General features: G+C 45.1%; 1 protein-coding gene across 4 annotated transcripts in view; it reads right to left on the bottom strand.

Moving 5' to 3' along the window:
- TAF4 (TATA-box binding protein associated factor 4) overlaps positions 1–21,563 on the bottom strand; it is a 136,424-nt gene that overhangs the window by 15,740 nt on the left and 99,121 nt on the right. For all 4 annotated transcript variants that reach the window (XM_082271519.1, XM_082271520.1, XM_082271518.1 and 1 more), the window contains 5 exons: positions 19,885–20,118; positions 17,950–18,097; positions 14,175–14,283; positions 13,511–13,680; positions 10,521–10,651 (listed from right to left, as the gene is read on the bottom strand). In XM_082271519.1, the coding sequence (XP_082127645.1) occupies positions 10,521–10,651; positions 13,511–13,680; positions 14,175–14,283; positions 17,950–18,097; positions 19,885–20,118 (792 nt within the window). The remainder of the gene's footprint in view (positions 1–10,520; positions 10,652–13,510; positions 13,681–14,174; positions 14,284–17,949; positions 18,098–19,884; positions 20,119–21,563) is intronic.

The following is a 21,563-nucleotide window of genomic DNA, read 5'->3' on the forward strand; positions in this document are numbered from 1 at the left end:
TGCACTGGCGGAGCCAGATGTCGCACCCCCTGGATGAAATTCCGCACCAAGGAATGAGTAGCCAAAGGCTTCTGAAAGAAGATGGCTAATGCTGAGACCTGACCCTTGATAGTACTCAAGGCCAGTTTCTGCTCAACCCCTTGTTGCAGAAAAGCCAATATTCGACTAATCGAATAAGACCGAGGACGGAACCCCAAAGGTTCACACCATGCAATGTAGGACTTCCATGTGCGATGATAAATCTTTCTGGAAGTCGCTTTCCTTGTTTCAACTAGAGTAGGAATAACTGAAGCTGACAAACCTTTGTCCTTCAGCACCTGGGTCTCAATAGCCAGGCCGTTAAAGCCAGCGATCGTAAAGCAGGATGGAAGATCGGTCCCTGAGACCGTAGATCCTCCCTGAGAGGAAGTCTCCACGGGACGTCCGCCACCAGTCTGACCATGTCGGCGTACCAAGCTCAACGAGGCCAGTCCGGAGCTACCAGGATTACTGGAATTCCTTCCTCCTCTATCCTGCGAAGAAGTCTTGGCAGTAACGCGAGAGGAGGGAAGGCATATATTAGCTGGTATTGCCCCCACGGGGCGATCCGTGCGTCTGCGGTTTCTGCTAGAGGATCGCGGGAGCGAGCCACGAATCTCTGAACTTTCCTGTTGAATCGTGATGCCAACAGATCCACATCCGGGGTGCCCCACCGTAGGCACAACTGGTGGAAAACGTCTGGATGGAGGGACCATTCCCCCTGATCCAGGGTCTGACGGCTGAGATAATCTGCCTGCCAATTCTCCACCCCCGGAATGAACACCGCAGAGATTGCTGGAACAAATCGTTCCGCCCAGCGAAGAATGCAAGCCACTTCTTTGGCCGCTCGGACACTCTTGGTGCCCCCCTGGTGATTGACATAAGCCACGGCCGTGGCATTGTCCGACTGGATCCGAACCGGGCTGCCCTGGAACTGCTCGGTCCAGTGAATCAGACAAAGTCTGATCGCTCTCAGTTCCAATACATTTATCGGTAACCTGGATTCTTCCGGGGACCAAAGTCCCTGGACAGATAACTGACCGAGAATTCCTCCCCATCCGGATAGACTGGCATCCGTGGTCACTATCGTCCAATATATTGGCAGAAATGACTTTCCCTGGCTGAGCATCGGAGACCGAAGCCACCAGACCAGAGACTCTCTGGTCTGTTTGCTCAATCGGATCTGATTGTCCAGGGATTCCGGATTCCGATTCCATCTGAGAAGAATCTCTTGCTGAAGAATTCGGGTATGGGACTGGGCAAATGGGACTGCTTCGAACGAAGCCACCATCAACCCCAGAACCCTCATGCAAGTCCGAAGGGGAAGACCAGCTGTTGGACAGTAACAACTGGACTGCTGATTGAATCTTTCGGAGTTTCCCTACCGGAAGAAAAACTCTTGTCCTGACTGTGTCTAGAATTAGACCCAGATATTCGAGCCTCTGGGTGGGAACCAGAAATGACTTTTGCTGGTTCACTAGCCACCCGAATTCCTGTAAAGAAATCATAGTAATTTCTATGTTTTGTAGCAAGGTCTGAGGAGACTCTGCATGAAGCAGAAGATCGTCTAGGTAACCAAGGATCGATATGCCTCTTTGGCGCAGAAGTGCCAACATTGGGGCCAACACCTTTGTGAAGACCCGCGGAGCCGTGGCGAGACCGAAAGGTAACGCCACAAACTGATAGTGGTTCTCTTCTACGGAAAAGCGTAGAAACCGCTGATGTCCTGCGAAAATGGGAATGTGAAGATAGGCGTCCTTGATGTCTATGGACGCTAGGACATCCCCTGGATGCAGGAAGGCTGCTACCGTGCGAATGGACTCCATTCTGAATCTTCTTATGTTGACAAAAGAATTGAGTGCTCTTAAGTCCAGAATTGGACGCACTTTGCCCTCTTTCCTGGGTATTGTAAATAGGTTTGAATAAAACCCTTGAAACCGTTCTGTCCAAGGAACGTGGACTACCACTCCTTGTTGTAGTAAATCTGTGACTGCTCTCCGCAGATCTTCTAAACGATCTGAGGATAGTCGGATATTGGAAGGGAAGAATCGCGCCGGTGGGAGAGATCGAAACTCGATCTTGTACCCTGACCTTATGACTTCGCAAACCCATTTGTCCGGGATTCTGGAAAGCCATGGATCCGGGAACCGGCGAAGACGTCCCCCCACCCCAGTTATGGGTGGGGGCGCACCTTCAGGCTTTGGATGGTTTATCTTCAGGTCTGGGGGGGGGGGGGCTTTTGCTTGCCCGACCAACGACCCCTGACGCCTCCTGCAGGAGCTTTGGAGGACTTAGTTTTTTCACCCGCGGGACGAAAAAACCTCTTGTGAGCAGAAAAAGAAGGCCCTCGTCTTTGACGAGTTCCTCTACCTTTAAAATTTTGCGGTAAAAAGGTGCTCTTTCCACCCGTGAGATCTTTAATGATCTCATCTAAGTTGGCTCCAAATAGACGCTCTCCTGAAAAGGGGATATTAGCCAATGCTTTTTTGGAACCTTGGTCGGCTAACCAACCTTTTAGCCACAGTGTACGTCTGAGAACCACTGCTGAGACTGATGCTCGCGCCAATAATGGAGTGGCGTCTAACGCCGCATCACACACAAACTGTAACCCCTGTATCATTTGTTCCAACAAATCTGATACCGCCTGAGGGACCTCTTCTAAGTCCGGCGTAACCACTTGGTCCATTCAGTTACAGCCTGCGAAACCAGACCAATAGCTATTATTGGTCTGAAAGCTGATCCAATCAAGGAAAACATGGTGCGAGACATAGCTTCTATCTTGCGATCCACTGGATCTTTAAAAGACGGAGCGTCTTCTAAAGGAATAACCGTGGCTTTATTCAATCTAGCAATTGGTGAATCCACCACAGGTGGTTCTGTCCATTTCTTAATAAGGGTTTCCTCAAACGGATAACGCCTGTCAATGCGTTTAGAAATAGTAAAAGTGCGTTTTGGCAGACGCCATTCTTCTTCGATTGGATTGCCAAAACATTTGGGCAATGGAAAAACCTTCGCCACTTTGATGCGTTTTTTAGTCCCAAAAGGGATTTCAGTTTCAGCTATTTCCGATGGAGTACCCTGTAACCTTAAGGTTTCTTGAACAGATACAATGAGTGCGTTTACCAACGCTTCCTCTCGGGCTATGGCGGATGCCGAAACATCCTCCTCACTGTCTGAAGAGACAGGACCCGAGACACCAATCCCAGATGAAGTACCTGCAACTGCAGAAATAGGCTCAGAGTCTAAATCCGAGGTTTCAGATAATATGGGGTTAGGCGGGGGTCGCTTTCTTGCGCCTTGTCCCTGACAAGCCACTTCCACCCGGGACACAAAAGTTTCCATAATAGCTGACAATGATTCAATTGTCAATGGGGTGCTGGAGGATCCCGCAGACCCCTCGAGGGGATCCGGAGGAGATACATGAGTGGCAGGGTCCATGTTAATTCAGGACACCTTTGCCAGCAAAACAAAAAAACTTTTTTTTTTTTTTTTTTTGTGTGTCTCCCCCTAGCGCAATAGCGCCCCTCAGAGTACCTGCTTCTCGATCCCACAGAGAGAGAGAGGGACCCCCAAGGCTCACCAACCGATGCAGTGCAGTTTCCAACCAACTGCAGTCAGCGTCTGTCTTACACAGACTGGAAGGAGCTGTTTGCTTTTTCCCGGGTAGAAGGACGTGGCTCCGCCCCCTGTGTACGCCTTCCGGCGTTCCCAGCTCTCCACGAGGTAGCTGGGCTCACAAAACATGGCCGCCCCCATAGAAGAGACATAAGACTCCAAAAACATGGCGGCCGGCGTGACCTGAGGACATACATGCATTTGGTCTACGGCAAAATGGCGGCGGACCGCCGAAAAACGTTTTTCCCAGCACATCCACCTGCATCTCTGCTAAGAGGCGATATATGGATCTACAGAAGATATACTACACATAAGGTAGGATTATACCTCCTATGTCAGCTGTAATGTTACAGTCTGCTGGGTAGAGTGTTAGCTCTTAAACCAAGTCCACTTCCCACAAACACATGCTGTATTACAAGGGGGACTTGTAAGTATCAGATATATACTGGCCATATATGGAGGGGCCCATAATACATACTGCCTCATAACGAGGAAAAAAAGGGAATGTTTACTCACCATACCGAACCGACAGGCACCCTCTCTTCACAATACCCTCTCCACCGGGGTGGGGGTTTGTGGACCACTCCGGACGCCTCGACTCTCTGGTTCTTGGCGTCCAAGCGAGACTTTTAACTCGCAAGGTCAGTCCCTCCACTGGGACTCCGTCGCGGCCGACCCAGCGCGGAGCTCTGGTCTGCACGCGCTCGTAGGCAGAAACCGGGGTGACCACTGGATCTCAACATCCAGCCCGTCGCCCGGCCCCGCATACTTACTTGAATGTGTCGCGGCCGACCAAGCGCAATGCCATGGTCTGCGCGTGCTCGTAGGCCGGCTGGGGTGACCACAAGTGTCGCCCAGTCCGGCATCTTTGCTTGAAGATCTCACAGGAAAAAACACTGGAGAAAACTACCTAAAAAATGTCTTTTTCTTAAAGAAAAAAGTCTTGCCAGGACCAAAAGATCCCAGCAAGGAACTTAGGTCCTTACTCCTGACTAGACAGAAAAAAACTGATTCCCTGTAGCAGAGAGAGGGAGGATATACCCTCAGGGACTGCCCCTAAGGTGGAGCCAGAACGTTTTGTCTTTCTGCCTAGTCCTACTCCTGCGGAGACAACATAACCCAGCTCTTGAGAATCAAGAAGACTACGTCTGTCAATGAGCGATAGAGAAAGTCCACATATCATGTCAGTCAGGATTAAGGTCCACTATTCTTCTGGGCTTTTTAAACACCACCCTACATTCTTCATATAAACTGAGTTACGCAAGATAAGGTTAAATAACATGTGCATAATGGGAGAAATGCAACTTAAAGTGAAAAACGAATATTTTTTGTTAAAAATAACAAACATGTTATACTCACCAGCAATGATGCAGTTGTTTTTGCACAGAGCAGCCCTGATCGTCCTCTTCTCCTCAGGTCCTTCTTCGGTGCTCCTGCCCCCCCCCCCCCCCCCATAGCAAGCAGCTTGCTATGGGGGCATCTGAGCTGAGTCACAGCTCCGTTTCCATTCAGTCACAGAGCTTTGACCGCCCCCGTCCCCTCTCTTCTCATTGGCTATTTAGATTTGATTGACAGCAGCAGGAGCAAATAGAGCCGCGCTGCCATCTCAGCCTATGATGGGGCTCAGGTAAGTATTGGGGGGGGGGGGGGGGGCTACTGCACACAGAAGGCCTTTTATCTTAATGCATAGAATGCATTAAGATAAAAAACCTTCTGACTTCACAACTCCTGGAATTCAGCCCAGGAATTCAGATACAGCTGGGGTTATACTGTCAACTACAGGAGGGGCGAGGACATAGGCAAACAGAAAAAATGTCTGCCAGCCAATGCCAGGGACGGGACCGGTGTTCCTCAATAGACTCCCAACAAATGGATTTCAGGATAAGTGCAAAAATCCTCTTCTCTTTCTCAACTTTTGAGGGACACAAGGATTCATATACAGTTGGGACATCCAAAAGCAGTCCAACTGAAGGGTGGAAAAACACAGCAAACTACAACTAACATGCCTAAAGGAGAGGGCGAGAGAGCCGCCTGAAGTACCAACGTTCAAACATGAATAGAGGAGTTCAGCCTTCTACCAGATAGGGGAGCCAGTTAACACGACCAGGGGGATAGCATGAAGAATCAACCTGATGGAGGAGGACACCGTTAGAGAGGAATGGCTCCACACAGAAGGGAAAACCTGTACCTGAGTCAGCAAGAAGCTGATCAACCACAACCCACCAATAACAGCAGGAACAATAAAAACACCAACAACCTGATATAATCAACTGAACAAAAACACTGCAGTTCCCCCAGGAGGAACCCAACCAGCTAGTCAGCCAGTCAACTTGAGAAGGCCCAAAGGTCTACCATTCCCGGCCCTAAGGTCAAGAGAATAAAACTTTGATGCCTAGCTTGACAACCAACCCCACTAGATGAGGTATATTAGAGAATGTACAGTATTAGTACAACCCGATAGCCCACATGGGAGCAAAGAGACAACTTGAACCCACTAGAAAACCCAAGGATTTAGTCCCAAAAAGTAAATTCAACAGAAAAAGAAGGTGGAAGGAAGACACTGTCACAAAGGTAGGCAAGAATGAAAATGAGGCCCCAGCCCCACCACCAGAAGGCACCAAGGATGAGGGGGGAAGGGGGGGGGGATGCATCTCCACCCCCCCCCCCACCCAGAAATCATGTGCAGCAGTACACTAGGGTACACTGCCTGCGGGCAAACCAAGGGGGCACAAGGCCCTCCAACAATAATATGTACTTGCCACAAAGGATCAGAGGCACACAAGCCTTCTCTTTTGGGTGCAGCTACTATCGATTAAGAGAATTACTCGCAAAGGCAACATCCTTTAGAAGGACCTTTTGCATGCCGCCAATACTCAGCTTTGTCCAGTGCAGGGGTCAGAACTTATCACATAGGGGACTTCCACTCCTTTCTGAAAGCAAAGGCACATAAGCTGGTATCAAATGCAATCCAAAGTAGGAAACATATTTGAAGCTGGGTCACCTGCTGTGGAGGGAATTACTTGATCTGAGGGATCAGATGGTAGTGCCAGGGTAAGTGGCACACCAGAGCATGAAATTGCCCAGGAACAAGAGTACACCAGTAGCCTGAAGAATTGAGACAGGAACTACCTGATCTGCGAAGCTAGGACCACAAGAAAAGGGGAGTTGGGCAGTCCCCACCACCCTACAGTCTCTTGATGGAGGGGAATGGATGAACTCCTTTCCTGCTGACAAAGAAGCTAAAGGTATACAAGATGTTGCTCTCTAAGGGAAGGTTTAAGCTGGACTGCCTTACCCACTGGTGACAGGTGACCACCAGCACTAGAACCCAAAACCAGCCAGATCCTACACCTTAGGCACCTCAGGAAGGAGCACACAATCAGGCTCCATAAAGCCAACTCTCTTTACAGAAGGTTGCCTGAGCATTCCACAATGGGGATACCCAAGAAAGGGTATCAGGCTAAAATACAAGAGCCAGTAAAGAGACGTCATTGCCGAGAGAACACAGTGATTATTGCGGCTATAGACGCTGGCAATAATCGCATGTGAAATTCCAGCAGGCTGGTTTTACCCAAGTCGATTGACAGATAAACTTGGGTACAATCAGCCTGCCCATAGATGGTTCAAATCTTGGCTGGTCCCTGCTGAACCTGCCTAGATTCGAATCATCTAAGGCCGGCTTAACAGCCTGTCTGGAGAGACTTTCAAGAAGACCACACCTCCTACCTGACTAGTTGTGTTCCTATTAAGGTGGTACACTGGTAGATCCATGATGCAAACAGTTCATCTTTTAACAAATACTCTCTCAAAGGGAAACATTTCCAGCACACCCTCAGGTGGGGCCCTCAAGTTGCTTCCAGTCCACATAAGGTACTGGCTCCAATAGAAGGTGCAATTAAAAGGGTCTTTGCAGCAGTATGATCTCTTAAAGACCCAAGAGTGGAGACAGACCCATTATTCACAATCATTAATCACAATGATAGCTCAAGTGGAAGAGACCAGGAAAGGCCTGATTGTCAAGATATTTAAAGCTTTGCTTCAAGCTTGCCAACCTTGACTGTCCATCAAGGAAAAAGCAGGATGGAGATGGGACTTAGACACTCTCAGCAGATTAAAGGATGGATGCTTAGGAGGCCATTTCTCTAACCTTGTCTCCATCACAAAAGTTGACTATTCGTTATTCAGAGTTTACCATACCATGCTCAAGTATTCAAGGGTGACATACCTTCTCCTAATTGCACATGGAATCTCATATTCATATGATGTGGAGAGGTCTTAAGGTGTTGGGAAGATATATCAGACTATAAACTCACTGTTCTCCATCTCCCTACCAGCTGATCTCAAGATACGTGTCCTGGACCCTTGGTCAAATTCTGAATTACCTCCTTAGTGGGACTACATGAGTGTGAATGAGTTTTAGTCTGAATTGATTGCCAGTCTGTGGTCAAAGGAGTGGAGTGCACGTGGACGATACATCCTGAGTGGACTTGGAGGTCCCAGAGGACTTAGACCCACCTGACAGAGCAGAGGAAAACAATAGGTGTAGCAAGCTCTAGATTATAGGCAGTGGGTTCCTTCAGAATGGGGGAAGAAAGCCTAGAGAGCATGTGTGACGGTGTTCACCATCACTGGAATTTAAGGAAAACATTGGGATAGAAACAGACCGATGTTTCTAGTGTTTATATTGCAACAAATTAAGCCAGGCTCAAGGGACTCTTTTTTCTGTGCAGTTTGTAGGAGGGATATCCCCAAACTTGTCCTAAATGATAGCAAAATTGACCTCTCCTCAGACTGAGAAATACTTCAGGCAGGTAAATAGGGCCTATACGCACAGCTATCCAATTATATGGACCCGCAGTCCTGGGCTATCCAAGCCCTCTGTGTGGTCATATGCTCGCCGCCTGCAGGACTGCGGGTCCATATAATTGGATAGCTGTGCGTATAGGCCCTATTTACCTGCCTGAAGTATTTCTCAGTCTGAGGAGAGGTCAATTTTGCTATCATTTAGGACAAGTTTGGGGATATCCCTCCTACAAACTGCACAGAAAAAAGAGTCCCTTGAGCCTGGCTTAATTTGTTGCAATATAAACACTAGAAACATCGGTCTGTTATGGTCTCTCAGGCCCTGAGGAAGCCTTAAGCGAAACGCGTCGGCTGGCTGGGGACCTACCGTGACCGAATTCAGCTTGAGACCCATCATCCACCTACACAGGCTTTGTTGTTCGCTCTAATCCCTTTTGGGATATGTTTCTATATAAACAGTGATGTTAGAATTGATTTTAACTATTTTGCATGTTATTTTGTTGCTATCATACATGCATGGTAACCCATGCTTGATTTTTACTTGCTACAATAAAATGTTTTTTTGATTTTACAATTGGTTTTGGTTCTGATCCTTCTACTCCCACTGGCCCGTAAAGCCCCGCCTTTTTCTATCCCAATGTTTTCCACTAATCCTTAACAGGGGTAAGGGCCTATCTTACACGGCATTTTTTTGTTTTGGAATTTAAGGACAGATGGGTGATGGTTGGGATTGCTTCATATTTGTCAGCCAGGTCTCCATGTAGAAATATTGAGATTTGTTCCCATTTGCCATGAGGTCTCTGACCAGGAAGTACAACTCTTAATATGGTCATTCCAGGAAGTTCAATGAGGAGACTGACTGTAACAATTTTGCTTTTGTCTGAGGTGGCTTTCCATTCACCTATTATCGGGTGTGCTAATGAACTCACCTGTTGTCTGCTAGGGGATATATTGACACTCAGAGTAATGTGTATTGGGGGCTCGTTATGGAACCATTGTTCTGTGTCTGGCTATTGTGTACATTGATGGTCCCCTGGGGGCTTCTGTCTCATTACACATAACAGTCCTTCTACTCAAGCTATCTGACCAATCCCTGCTGATTCATTTTCGAGTCCTCATTTGCATGGCTAAGGAGGACCTGAAGGAGAACGGCATGTACTGTGCAATTGACCAATGGGAAAGCGGTTGTTGGGGGCAGGATGTTCCAAATTCTGTATAAAAGTGTGCTGTGTGCTTCCAATAAATTGTCTTCCTGTTTGAACTTACATACAGCCTGCTTGGTGTTTGTTCTAATGGATTCTGAATGGCACATAGCTGTAGTTCGGATCCCGGAGCCTTGGTTGACCGAACCATCAGACGTTGGGATCTGCAAGCTGAGTCACTAGAAACAGAGGAGTGTCGGGAGAGCGGAAGCGAGCAAGCAAGGGTCTCGTTACAGCATGCATGCATGACACTCCACCCAACGACAGCTACGCTCAGCCCCTCAGTGGTAATGTTTAGAGGAGCAGACATCCGATCCAATAGAATCCACCAAGAATAGAGTATGGCGATAGGTTCGCCATCCATCCAGCGAATAGAATCAGATGACAATTGGATGGAAACTGACATGGAGTCGGTTTCCATCCGACCGCCTCATAAAAGAAGAGCGAGCAGTGTTCTTGTCCGCCCTGCATAGATAAGCAGACACAGATCTGTCTGCTCATCGGGGATCAGCTGAGAGATCCCCCGCTGAGCAGGCGAATTCCGCTTGGACAGATCCGCTCCATCTGAAAGGGGCCTTGAGCTTTTGCAAAGCCTGGAAGCCGATTGGTTTCTATACAGAGTTGCACCAGATTTTGCACACTCCAGCTTTAGTAAATAACCCCCTGTGAGCTTTTTTTAAAATTGAAACAGCTAGCTCTGGTCTGTAAGGCTAAAGTGATGTTCTAATTATCTGTGATGCGGATTCATTCTCTGAAGAACTTTTAACTTCACTCCAACCTAACTTGCTGCATTCTCAATCCAAGTCAGCACAATGGCAGTGCAAATTATGACAGGTCTTCTTTATTGCCAGGGCTAAGTGGGGGACAATATCCTATACTTACTTTGTGAGAGATGTTCTTTTGCTGAGCAGTTTCTGAGATTTTCTCTACAATGTTTTGTAATCGCTGTTGTGTGGCGTGTGAGACATAACCGACCACATCTGGATGGACTTCCGTTATCCCATGTTTCTTACCTAGTAATGAAAAAGGCCACACTGAATAGGAAGCTGCCAATTGTCTAATACTATCTTGTGTGCAAGTTTCCAATGATAAATGAACCTTTCCACTGATGTGGACAAAATAAGGACTCCACACAGGTTGCAGTCTACAGCCAAAGAGAATGTAAAGCAGCTGCGTCCAGGCAAACAGGAGGTGATCCTGCATCCTTCTTAGGCCCTTTTCACACGGGGTGGATCCGTTTTGCTCTGGAGGGTATCTGTCCACTGATCCCCTGCTGAGCAGAGCGGATGGATGACAGGTCTGTGTCTGCTCAGTTTATGCAGAGTGACACGGATCAAGCCTGCTCTGCTCAATGGGTGTAAACAGACCGGCTGTCTGTTTATACCAGACTACCTTTGATCCAAGCTGCCTACACGGAAGAGGACAAATCCTCTTCTGTTGGTTTTCAGTGGACTGGATTGGAGGTAGAGAGGTCCACAGGGATACGCAAATCATTCAATCAGGTCTGCCCGATAAACAGACTTGATTGGATTGCCCATGTGAAAGAGGCCTTAATGTGGTTTATTTTTTTCATTTTAAAGGGTAAAGTTCTGGTCTAGCTTGGACCAATTTAACCACTTCAATACAGGGCACTTTTACCCCCTCCATTTCCCAGGCCAATTTTCAGCTTTTAGCACTGTTGCACATTAAATGACAATTGTGAAGTCATCCTACACTGTACCTAAACTACACATAAATAGAGCTTTCTTTTGGTGGTATATAATCACCACTGGGTTTTTCATTTTTTTTGCTAAATAAATGAAAAAAGACAGAATAAAAAAAAAAAAAAACGTTTCTTAGTTTTGGTTTTAAAGTTTTGCAAATAATCTTTCCTAAATTTAGACTAAAATGTATTCTGCTACATTTCTTTGGTGAAAATATTCCGAATTAGTGTATATTATTTAGTCTGTAGGAAAGTTATAGAGTCCATAAACTATGGCATATATCTGAAAATAGATTAATCCTGATGTACTGACATCTCATTTCTTTTCTTTTTTTTTTACATACTGTCACCAGTGCAGTACAGCGTCATTATATAAGTGGTGTGGTGGTGAGCACGGACATTGACTGGTGACAGTACAAAAAAAAAAAAAAACAACTTTTTTTATTTTATTTTTTAACCGCCTGCCGACCGGCAGTCAGCTCCTCACAGGCAAAGTGACGTAGGGCTACGTCGCTAGCCTGTGAGGCTCTAGGGAGCGAGTGCGTGCCGCCGGAGGCGTGCTACCGCTCCGTCACGTACCCCCCCACGCGTGTGCCCGGCGGACCCGATGTCCGCCGGGCACTCGCGATCGTCCGTTACACCGGAAGAAAGGCAGGCGGCTAATGTAAACAAGCCGCCTGTCATTCTTCCCTGTGTAAGAATGGAGATCAGACGGTTCTACTATGTAGGACCGTTGATCTCTGTTCTTACACTAGTAGCCACAGCCAATCACAGTTAGAAACACGCCCCTAGGGACACACTTAACCCCTCCCTCTCCAATACAGTTAACTCCTTCACTGCCAGTGTCATTTTTACAGTAACAGGGCATATGTATAGCACTGATTACTGTAGTAATGTCACTGGTAACCCCAAAAGTGTCAAAAATGTCAGCAAAAGGTTCGATCTGTCCGCCGCAATGTCGCAGTCCAGCAAAAAAAAAAAAAAAAAAAAAAAAAAATCGCAGATCGCCGCCATTACTCGTTAAAAAGAAAAACAAACAACAAAAATGACAAAAATCTTTCCCTTTGTTAGTAAACGCGATAACTTTTGCGCAAACCAATCAAAAAATACGCTTTTTGCGATTTTTTTTACCAAACATATGTAGCATAAAACAAATTGGCCGAAAAAGTTAAAAAAAATTAGATTTTTAAATTTTTTGGGGGGAATTTCATATAAAAAATATGTGAAAAATATTATTTTTGCAAAATTGACGCTCTTTTTTTGTTTATAGCGCATGATCAAAAAAAAAATCGCACAGGTGATCAAATACCACCAAAAGAAAGCTCTGTTTGTGGGAAAAAAAGGACGTCAAATTCGTTTAGGTACAGCGTCGCACGACCGCGCAATTGTCCGTTAAAGTCACGCAGTGCCGAATCACAAAATAGGCCCTGGTCAGGAAGGGGGTAAAATCTTCCGGGGCTTAAGTGGTTAACACACTTTGACCAGAGCAATATACTGTTCCCATAGTAACCTTGTACTACTCTGTGGAAGTGATCAACAAATTTTTTTTTTTTTTTTTACATATGATGTTTGCTTATAGCAATTTATTTCATTGCTATATGCAAGCATTTTACTGAATGAAATCGATACATTCAGCTTGTTTTGTTGTACTAAGCTGTGTAGCTGTGTTTGGCAACAGCTGATCACATGGCACAGATGGGCTGTGATTGGCCCAGTCTGTAACACGTGATCACTGTGACCAATCACAACTAGAAACACAATTGTACACAATGGATGGCTTGAAAGGAAGCCATCCATAGTTTTAAATGTAATGTGACCTGCTGTGATTGTTTACAGTAGTCACATGGTACTGGCAGCAAGCCGGTACAGTGCTCAGACATCGTAATACAGTGAACACAGCCGGTGACAGATCATGCCGCAAAGTATGATTTGGGAGGATGCCATTTAACGTCTACCCAGAGGGATGAGAGCCCGGCCTTGGCGTCATTATGCCAAAGGCCGGATGGCAACGGGTTATGCATGCATATCATTTACCTGACTGATCCATATGTATGCAGCAAATCTTTTTACACAGGGGTAAACATCCCATCATTTTACAAGGGTATCGGCTCCATTTTTTCCCAATAATCATCATATATCAATCTAATGTTGTACAATGGGACAGACATACCGATCTCCAGTATCCGTCGCTGTAGTAACGCAGGGAGCAGAAACAATTCATCTTTACAAGACCGCGTTAACGTCCCCACTAACTCAGAATTTGTTGCCAATATCCGCGCACTTTCCTCTGACAGGTTTACTCCCGCCATGGAAGCCACGTCGTTGATATCATCGTCATCCCTGTAAGAAAAGAACAAGAAACGTAATGTAAGAAATAGTCAAATAAAATAACTATCAAGACAATATTCGATCTGGCCATGAAAAAAAAATATTTTTCTGTCATTTAAAAATTGCTGTAAAAAAATGTAAAAGGTACACCACATTCCTTGTGACTTTATTAATATATCTATAGGTCACTGATCATGCTAATGTACCGTAAATTCTAGATATAAAAGTTTTAGCAGGGGCTCTCTGAGACCTATAAATTATTTCAAGGGTACTTCTATGCAAAAAAAAAAAGAAAAGAAGAAAAAAAAAAACTAAAAAAGACTACTTTACAATAATTGAGATTGGTTTCTGACTTTAGCATACATGCAAGGCTGTCTGGATTTTAGCAATTCACTTGTTGCTGCACTGTGTGGTCCATCTAAGCTGCTATCTCCTTTTTGATGGACACACTGCTGTACCCCACAGTTACATGTATAATTTGTGGAAATATTTTTTTTACTTCTTACCTGAACGATCCTCCCCCTGGTTCTTTTAATTTGTTTTTCTGTGCGGCTGCCGCTTGCGCTGCCGCCGTGGGAAAGGCTTTCATGCCACCTGCAACATTCTGTTTTACCACTGGGACAGGATAGAGGAAAAATAGATACAGAGAATTTATTAAATGCATTAAAACATCTATGTGTTACCCCCTGCCTCACCCCACCACTTCTTCCTCCCCAACATACCCTTTAGACCAGTGTTTCTCAACTCCAGTCCTCAGGGCACACTAACAGGCCAGATTTTAAGTATCACCTTGGGGAGATGCAGACTAGAATACTGCAATCACTGAGCAGCAAAATAGATCACCTGTGTATTTCAGTTATCTTGCAAACCTGGCCTGTTAGTGGGTGCCGAGGACGGAAGTTGAGAACCACTGCTCTATACTATAAATCCTTTGCTGTGGTAACATTTCCCACTCTAAAGGTTTGGGGTTGATCCATTAATAAGCTTAATATCTACAGGAAAAATTAAAAGCATTTAAACCCAAGAACAAATATACAAATATACAGTGTACTGATCGCAACTTACAAGTTCTTAGATATGGCGGCTGCTGTGGTTTTCTTATCTCTGGCGCTTTATTTTTACAGGGAGATCCCGCCAGTAACGCTTTCTGCCCTAAGGTGACACCACTCCCAAATTCCCCAGTACCTATGGAGGATCAGTGTTGCTACCTCAGAAGTGTGTAAGGACTACAGAGCACCAACCCACCCCTTGCCTACATAACATAGGACAGGGGCTTTGTAGTCCACAGAAAAAAAAAAAGAAAAACACTGCAGAGAGCACAAAAGTTTGCTGTGTTTCTGGCAGGATCAACAGGCCTTTTTAAAAAGGTCTGGATTCCTTCCTCGGTGTATATAATTCAACTGAGTACTAATATTTATAGGTAAAGTAGATCCAGGGAATATCCGATTGCCTCCTGGGGGATCAGAAAGGAAATCTTCCCCTGCTGTACCAAATTGGATCATGCTTTGCTGGGGTTTTTCACTATCTTCTGGATCAACTGCGGGTATAGGATTGTGTATATGGCATTGTATGGTTGGGTTTCATTTTTAGGGTATACACACACTTTAAAGTGCATCTCTAGGCATGAATAGAGCAGGGAAGGGTAAGACACAAACTTTTAATGCTGTCTGTGTCCCCCCATTTGGGATATTCCTTCCTCCGTTTTGCCTAAATATGATCACTTTCACTGAGATCCAAAGTGAAGGGAAATCCAAAACTTTAGAGCTGTCCCAAGAAGACGGGGTTAAGGGAAAACTTGCCATGCAGACACCTGTTTCAGGGATAACGAAGGGGTGTTCACCCCACTTCTGGAGATTCATGCTAACTTTTTGTTGCGTCTCCTAGACAGGAAATGAAGGGAAGTTTCCCCAACAGTATACAGACAGAAAAGAGAAAACCTAGCCAGGGAGTTCACTTTTCCCTCTTCTATACAAAGCTTTAAAGGAGAAGTTCACCTTTTAGAAGATAAATAACCACACACACAGCCTTACAAGCCTTTCAATTAATAATGGTAGCCTTTAGAATATAAACGAATATTGAGATGAGGGGATAAAGCCACATCAAACAATACAATTTGGTAATGACAGTATAAAGACACTGTTGTCACATTAATTTAGTACAATTGTACTGTATAACAAATCTCTGTCTGGAAACCCCAAAAAAGCCTTTTGAACAGAAAATATCCAATGTTCAGTGGAAAGGGCCAACAAAGACCTTGAAAATATCCAACGTTCAGTGGAAAAGGCCAACAAAGACCTTGAAAATATCCAACGTTCAGTGAAAAGGGCCAACAAAGACCTTAAACTATGAAGCAACTTTGCCCTTCCAAAACTCACCATTGACTCATTAACTATCAAATCCAAAGCCCACTAATCTTTCTGCTGCGTTTGACACAGTTGACTACCTGTCCCCTTCTCAAAAACACAAGGAGCTCCAAGACCCCCATTTCTCCTGGTACACCCATCTATCGAAAAACGCTTCCTAAAGCCCTGTACACACGCACAGATTGTTGGCCAACTGATCGGCCAACTTTTGTCCAGTGTTTGTTGATTGAAATGTGCTCTAGACTGCACTGGACCTTGTGGCCAACAAAAATCGACTTCAGAAGTGATGTCATGTGATGGTTGACTTTCCCTGTGTTTTTTCTTCTCTGAGCATGCCCAGTCTTGCTCATCTGATTTTTGTCTGCCGAAATCTCTACTGACTGACGAACAATCGGCCATTCTTTGTTGGCCAACAAAAATTTTATAGCATGCAGACCAGATTTTTTCCGGCCGTAAATTCGCAGTTGGTTGTCGGAAGCATCATACTAACAAGCCTACAATCGGCAGATCGGACGTTGGCCAACAATTTACAGCCAACAATCTGTGCGTGTGTACGAGGCTTTAGTGTCATATACAACTCTACTCCTCAGCTCTCCCCTTTAGTGTTTTTGTATATTACTAATTTACGAACGGACATCTCACTGCTTTCTAAAATGGAGTTCATATTTCCAGCCCACCATGCCCCCTCTACTTGCATCAAAATTAGTACTCATTCACCTTTATTAACTGCTCAGTGTCCAGCACTCCTCCACTGGCTTTCCATCTCTCAACGGAAAAAACTCAAAATATTACCAACTTTCAAAGCCATCCGTAACTCGACCACCAGCTACATCACTAACCTCATCTCAAAATATCACTGAAAACTGTCCTCTCCACCCCCTCCGAAGACCTTCAGCTCTCTAATCCCCTCACCACCTCCTATCCTCTTTTCCAGAACATCTTCAGAGCCTCTCCCAATCAAAAAAAATTGCAAGTCTCACCTGTACTGCTCTCCTACTCAGTCTCATGCAACGCGTTTCCAATCTAGGACTTTCTCCTAAAAAATGTCCCGAATCTCCAACTCCCATTACTGAAGTCTTTTACAACCTGCTATTGCATGCTTGCAATCTTTCACAGCTTTCTGTAGCATTCCAGGTATTGAATATTACATGCTGCCTTTTGGTAATGTCTGGGGCAGCAACGGAGGTCCCATATATCAAAAAAGTTGACTACCATCGGTTTTAAAGATTAATTTGTTTTCATAATCCTGTCTACACATGGATTCATTTCCTGTAGTTTTGCTGTCTGGGATGCTCTGCTATAGGTCTAAAGCCACACACACATTCATCCTAACAGTCACTAAAGCAAGCCATAGATGGTTTGAATCTTATCCGGTTTAGCAGGGATTGGTGGAGATTCTAACAATCTATGGGCAGGCTGATTGTACCAAAGTAAATTAATTAAAACCAACAGGCTGTCAGACCAGCCATAGATGGTTTGAATCCTGGCAGGTTCAAGAGGGGAACAACCGAGATTCAAACCATATATGGGCAGGCTGATTGTGCCCAAGGCAATTCATTAATAGACTTTGGTACAACCAGCATTTTTATATGCGATTGCCAGCAGCTATAGCTGCTAGCAATAATCATGGTTTTCCTGACAGGGAGCGACTCCCCATTCCCTCCCCCACCAGAACACAATGGCTCCGTGTGAGGGATTTCCCCATCAACGGTGACTGTGTTGGTGGGGGGGGATCAAGAGATTTTCTTTCCCGGAACTCATGGCTGCAGAAAAGAAAAAAAAAAAAAAACACACAATCTAGGGCCTGCCTTAGTCATGTCCCAATCACAAAGATCCACTGATAACAACATAACTCATCATGTTTGCAAGTATACACTGGTAACACTGCGTATCACATCTTTGTGTCAGTAAGACTCACCTGTATGCAGCTGGTTTAGCTGTATCTGTTGTGGAGTGGTGAGCATAATTCGGCTTTGAGGCGGTCTAAGTGCTACCATAGGCGTTTGGGTCAATGTGACCTGTTGGTGTCGTACAACGGCCCCAGCTTTATGTGCCTGCTGGATAACCTGAAGAAAGGAGAGGAAAATGCACAGAGAACTACATTAGTGAAGGTTACAGGTGATGTTATTCTATAATAATCTGGTGTTGGTGGATGTAGCCACATTGCAGCTTATCCAACATTCAAAAAGGTGAACTCTACTCAGATGTATAAAAGTGCACATCAACTGAATCTTCTGTGTGATATTTGTGCGTGTAAGTGCCGGTTAACATTTATGCGATGCAGGAACACTGCGAATATAAAGCGTGTTCCCGCATCACATCCGCACCCCTGGCAGTTCACACTGCCATATGCGAAAAACACTTGGGGTGTCAATTAAAAGTTAACGACACCCCCAGATAAGATCGCATATCGCAGTGTGATCTGAAAGTTCGCACAGAATCGGATCGCACTAGTGTGAACCACCATGCGATCAGATTAAGCTGCGGACCAAAAAAAGGGTCCTGTGCGTGTTTTAGTGCGATTGCGGTGCGAATTCAGCCATACAATCTGTATGGCTGAATTTGCACCGCACAGAGATTGCATGTAATTTTAGGAGCAGTGCGCGCCGAATTACATGCGATCTCTGTGATTGCACAAATGTGAACCGGCACTAAGGGATGAGATAAATCATACTTTGAATACCCCTCCCAATTGTGACTGCTTTCCTAAAGCTAAAATCTGGGCTAAAAATTACTGTTTAAATACAAGAGGAATGGGTGTGCTTACTTAAATCTTGGGGGCCTATGTACAAAAAGTTTGCTGCACAAAGGCGCCAAACGTTTGCACAGCCACAATCAAAAATAATTCCCATATTTTGTGTAATATTATGAATATTTCCTATGATCATTAGGAAAAATACCAGAATATGGCCACTAGATGGTGCTTATTGTCATAGGAAATAGTCATAAAGACAAGGATTTCTTTCTATAGCTGTTCAAAGGTTTCTCACTTTCGTACAGTTTTTTTATTCATTGATCTCTTAGTGTCTTTCTTCTGGATCTGTGCAGTAATCCCGCATTATACAACTCCTGCACTTAACCTCTGTGCAGGAGCTTCCTATGATAAAGCCTGATCACTGCAGCCCTTTTCCTTCCCCTTTGAAATAAATGTAGCCAAAGCTGTTTTTTACATAGTTACATAGTAGGTGAGGTTGAATAAAGACAATAGTCCATCCAGTTCAACCTGTGTAGGTGTGTGTGGCTGTAATCATCTCACATAGCCCTTAATGTCCTGATTCTTGAGATGTACGTCTAAGAGTCTTTTGAAAGCCACCATACTTCCTGCAGAAACCACCTCTTGTGGTAGAGAATTCCACAATCTTGTAGCCCTAACAGTAAAGAACCCCCCTCGTTGCCTGAAGTTAAAACGCTTCTCCTCTAATCGCAATGTATGCCCTCGAGTCCTCATGCACTCTCTACGACTGAATAGCTTTTTTTCTATGCCGAGATAACCATTAAGTTATTTATAAATTGCTATCATGTCCCCTCTCTGACGTCTCTTCTCCAGGGAGAATAAATCAAGCGATTGTAGACGCTCTTCATAGTCAAGGTCCTCCAATCCCCTAATTAGTTTAGTTGCCCTTCTCTGGATCCTCTCCAGCTCAAAACACATCCCTCCTGAGGACTAGCGACCAGAACTGGACAGAATAGTCCAGATACTCCTAATCGCATTGTATGTCCTCGAGTCCTCATGCAATCCCTTCGAATGAACAGCTTTTTTTCTAAGCTGAAAACCAAAGCTTGCGGAGCTTGTGAGAGGCTGTAGTTGACAAGTTTGTGTTATTCTTTTTTGTACTTCTGAGAAGAGACTTACCAGTGGAGTTGGTTGGCCAGGTTTAGAATGTGCAGGTTGTGCAGGGCTTATGACAGGCTGCTGTAATGTATTTGTGACGGTGGCAGTGGTCTTGCCAGCTGTTCGCTGTACAGAGCTGTTCAGCATGACTGCGGTGAGGGCTGTCGTGGCCTGGGCGGCCGGTTGCTGCTGCTGGCTCTGCTGGATAAAGGCTGCCGAGTCAGGGGTCAGCTGGCGCAAGGCAGGGAGGCTCCTCTGTAGAAACAAAAGACAGGTCTGTATTATGCAATGGGCATCTCTGGGACAGAATATACAAAAATATAGGTTACAAAGCACAATGTCAATGTCTTGTACAAAAGCCTTAACCTTTTTTAAAGGAGGAATTATAGTAATACCGGACCATGACTTAAAGCCCAACTCTACTTTTATTTATGAAAGTGAAATCTTAGTCCTGCCACATAGTACAGCCATCATCCTACTTCTGGTTCACTGCCGACATCACTGCTCCACATGGTAGGCACTGGCATCACCAGTATTCCTTCTCCACCTCCTCTTTTTGGCTAATTACAAATGCAGGCATGGGTGACTGCCTACATATGGTGTGATCCTGTCCTCCAATCTGGAAAAAGACGTGTATATATGGAAGGAGCGCCAGAACAAAAGAGAAGAGTCCAAATTCATTCACTGATGTTGCATTAAAAGACAGCCAGTCCACTAATTGGACCTTTTTTGGGTTTCAGTAGTTGAGGCCCTTAAATAGGATCGGTGAAGTCATTTTGCATTTGGATCCTCTCGCTAGGTATAATGGAAAAGGTGATATTGTCGCCTTTTATGCAAGAGGAGAAATTCTCAAACTGGAAACTCCCTACTCTTCCTACATCTTCTAACTGGTGTGCTGCGGTAAATCAGAAGCCACCCTTATACAAGTTAACCTATGAAAGCCGAAATTGTCTGAAGAAGTTTGACACCATATGGTCTGCTAGGACAACATATGGTCTGCTGCACATAGAATATGGTGCAGCTGTGCATAGTAACCAATTAGCTTTCAGGTTTAAGCCCTGGTTCACACCAATGCGACTTGACAGTTTAAAGTCACATGAAAAGTCGTACCCAATTTGTGGCAATAGAACTGTTCAAATTGCTGCGACTCAAGTTGCAGCAACTTTGAAAAAGGTTCCTTCGCTAGTTCTGTGTGATTTCAGTGCGACTTGCATTGACATCTGTTTTTTTTTTTTTTGGTTAAACGTTTTTATTTATCTAATGAAAAATAAGACAATAAGTCTCCATTCACACTACCGCGACTTGTCAGGCGACTTGTCAGCCTGACAAGTCGCGGTCCATGCAGTGCTACATGACCGGTTCTAATAGGAGCGACACAAGCCGCTCCGACTTAGAAAAAGGGTCCTGTACTACTTCGGGGCGACCTCGGAGCGACTTGCATAGACATTCATTATATGAAGTCCGTGCAAGTCGCGCCAAAGTCGCGGTGCACGCGGCATGTGACGTCGCCCCCGAAGTCGTGCCGCTTCAGTGTGAATGCGGTCTAATACAAAACAGTATACAGCTTTCATTGGCACCTGTTAAAAGAAGTTGCATCAGCAAGCTGCACATGAAATCGCAACTGCTTTGAAGTCGCGCTGAAGTACCGCAACTTCAATACCACACTGGTGTGAACCAGGGCTTATTGGCAAAGCTTTTTT

This window comes from Pelophylax lessonae, assembly GCF_965119305.1.
Source record: "Pelophylax lessonae genome assembly, chromosome: 11".
Classification (NCBI taxonomy): Eukaryota; Metazoa; Chordata; class Amphibia; order Anura; family Ranidae; genus Pelophylax; species Pelophylax lessonae.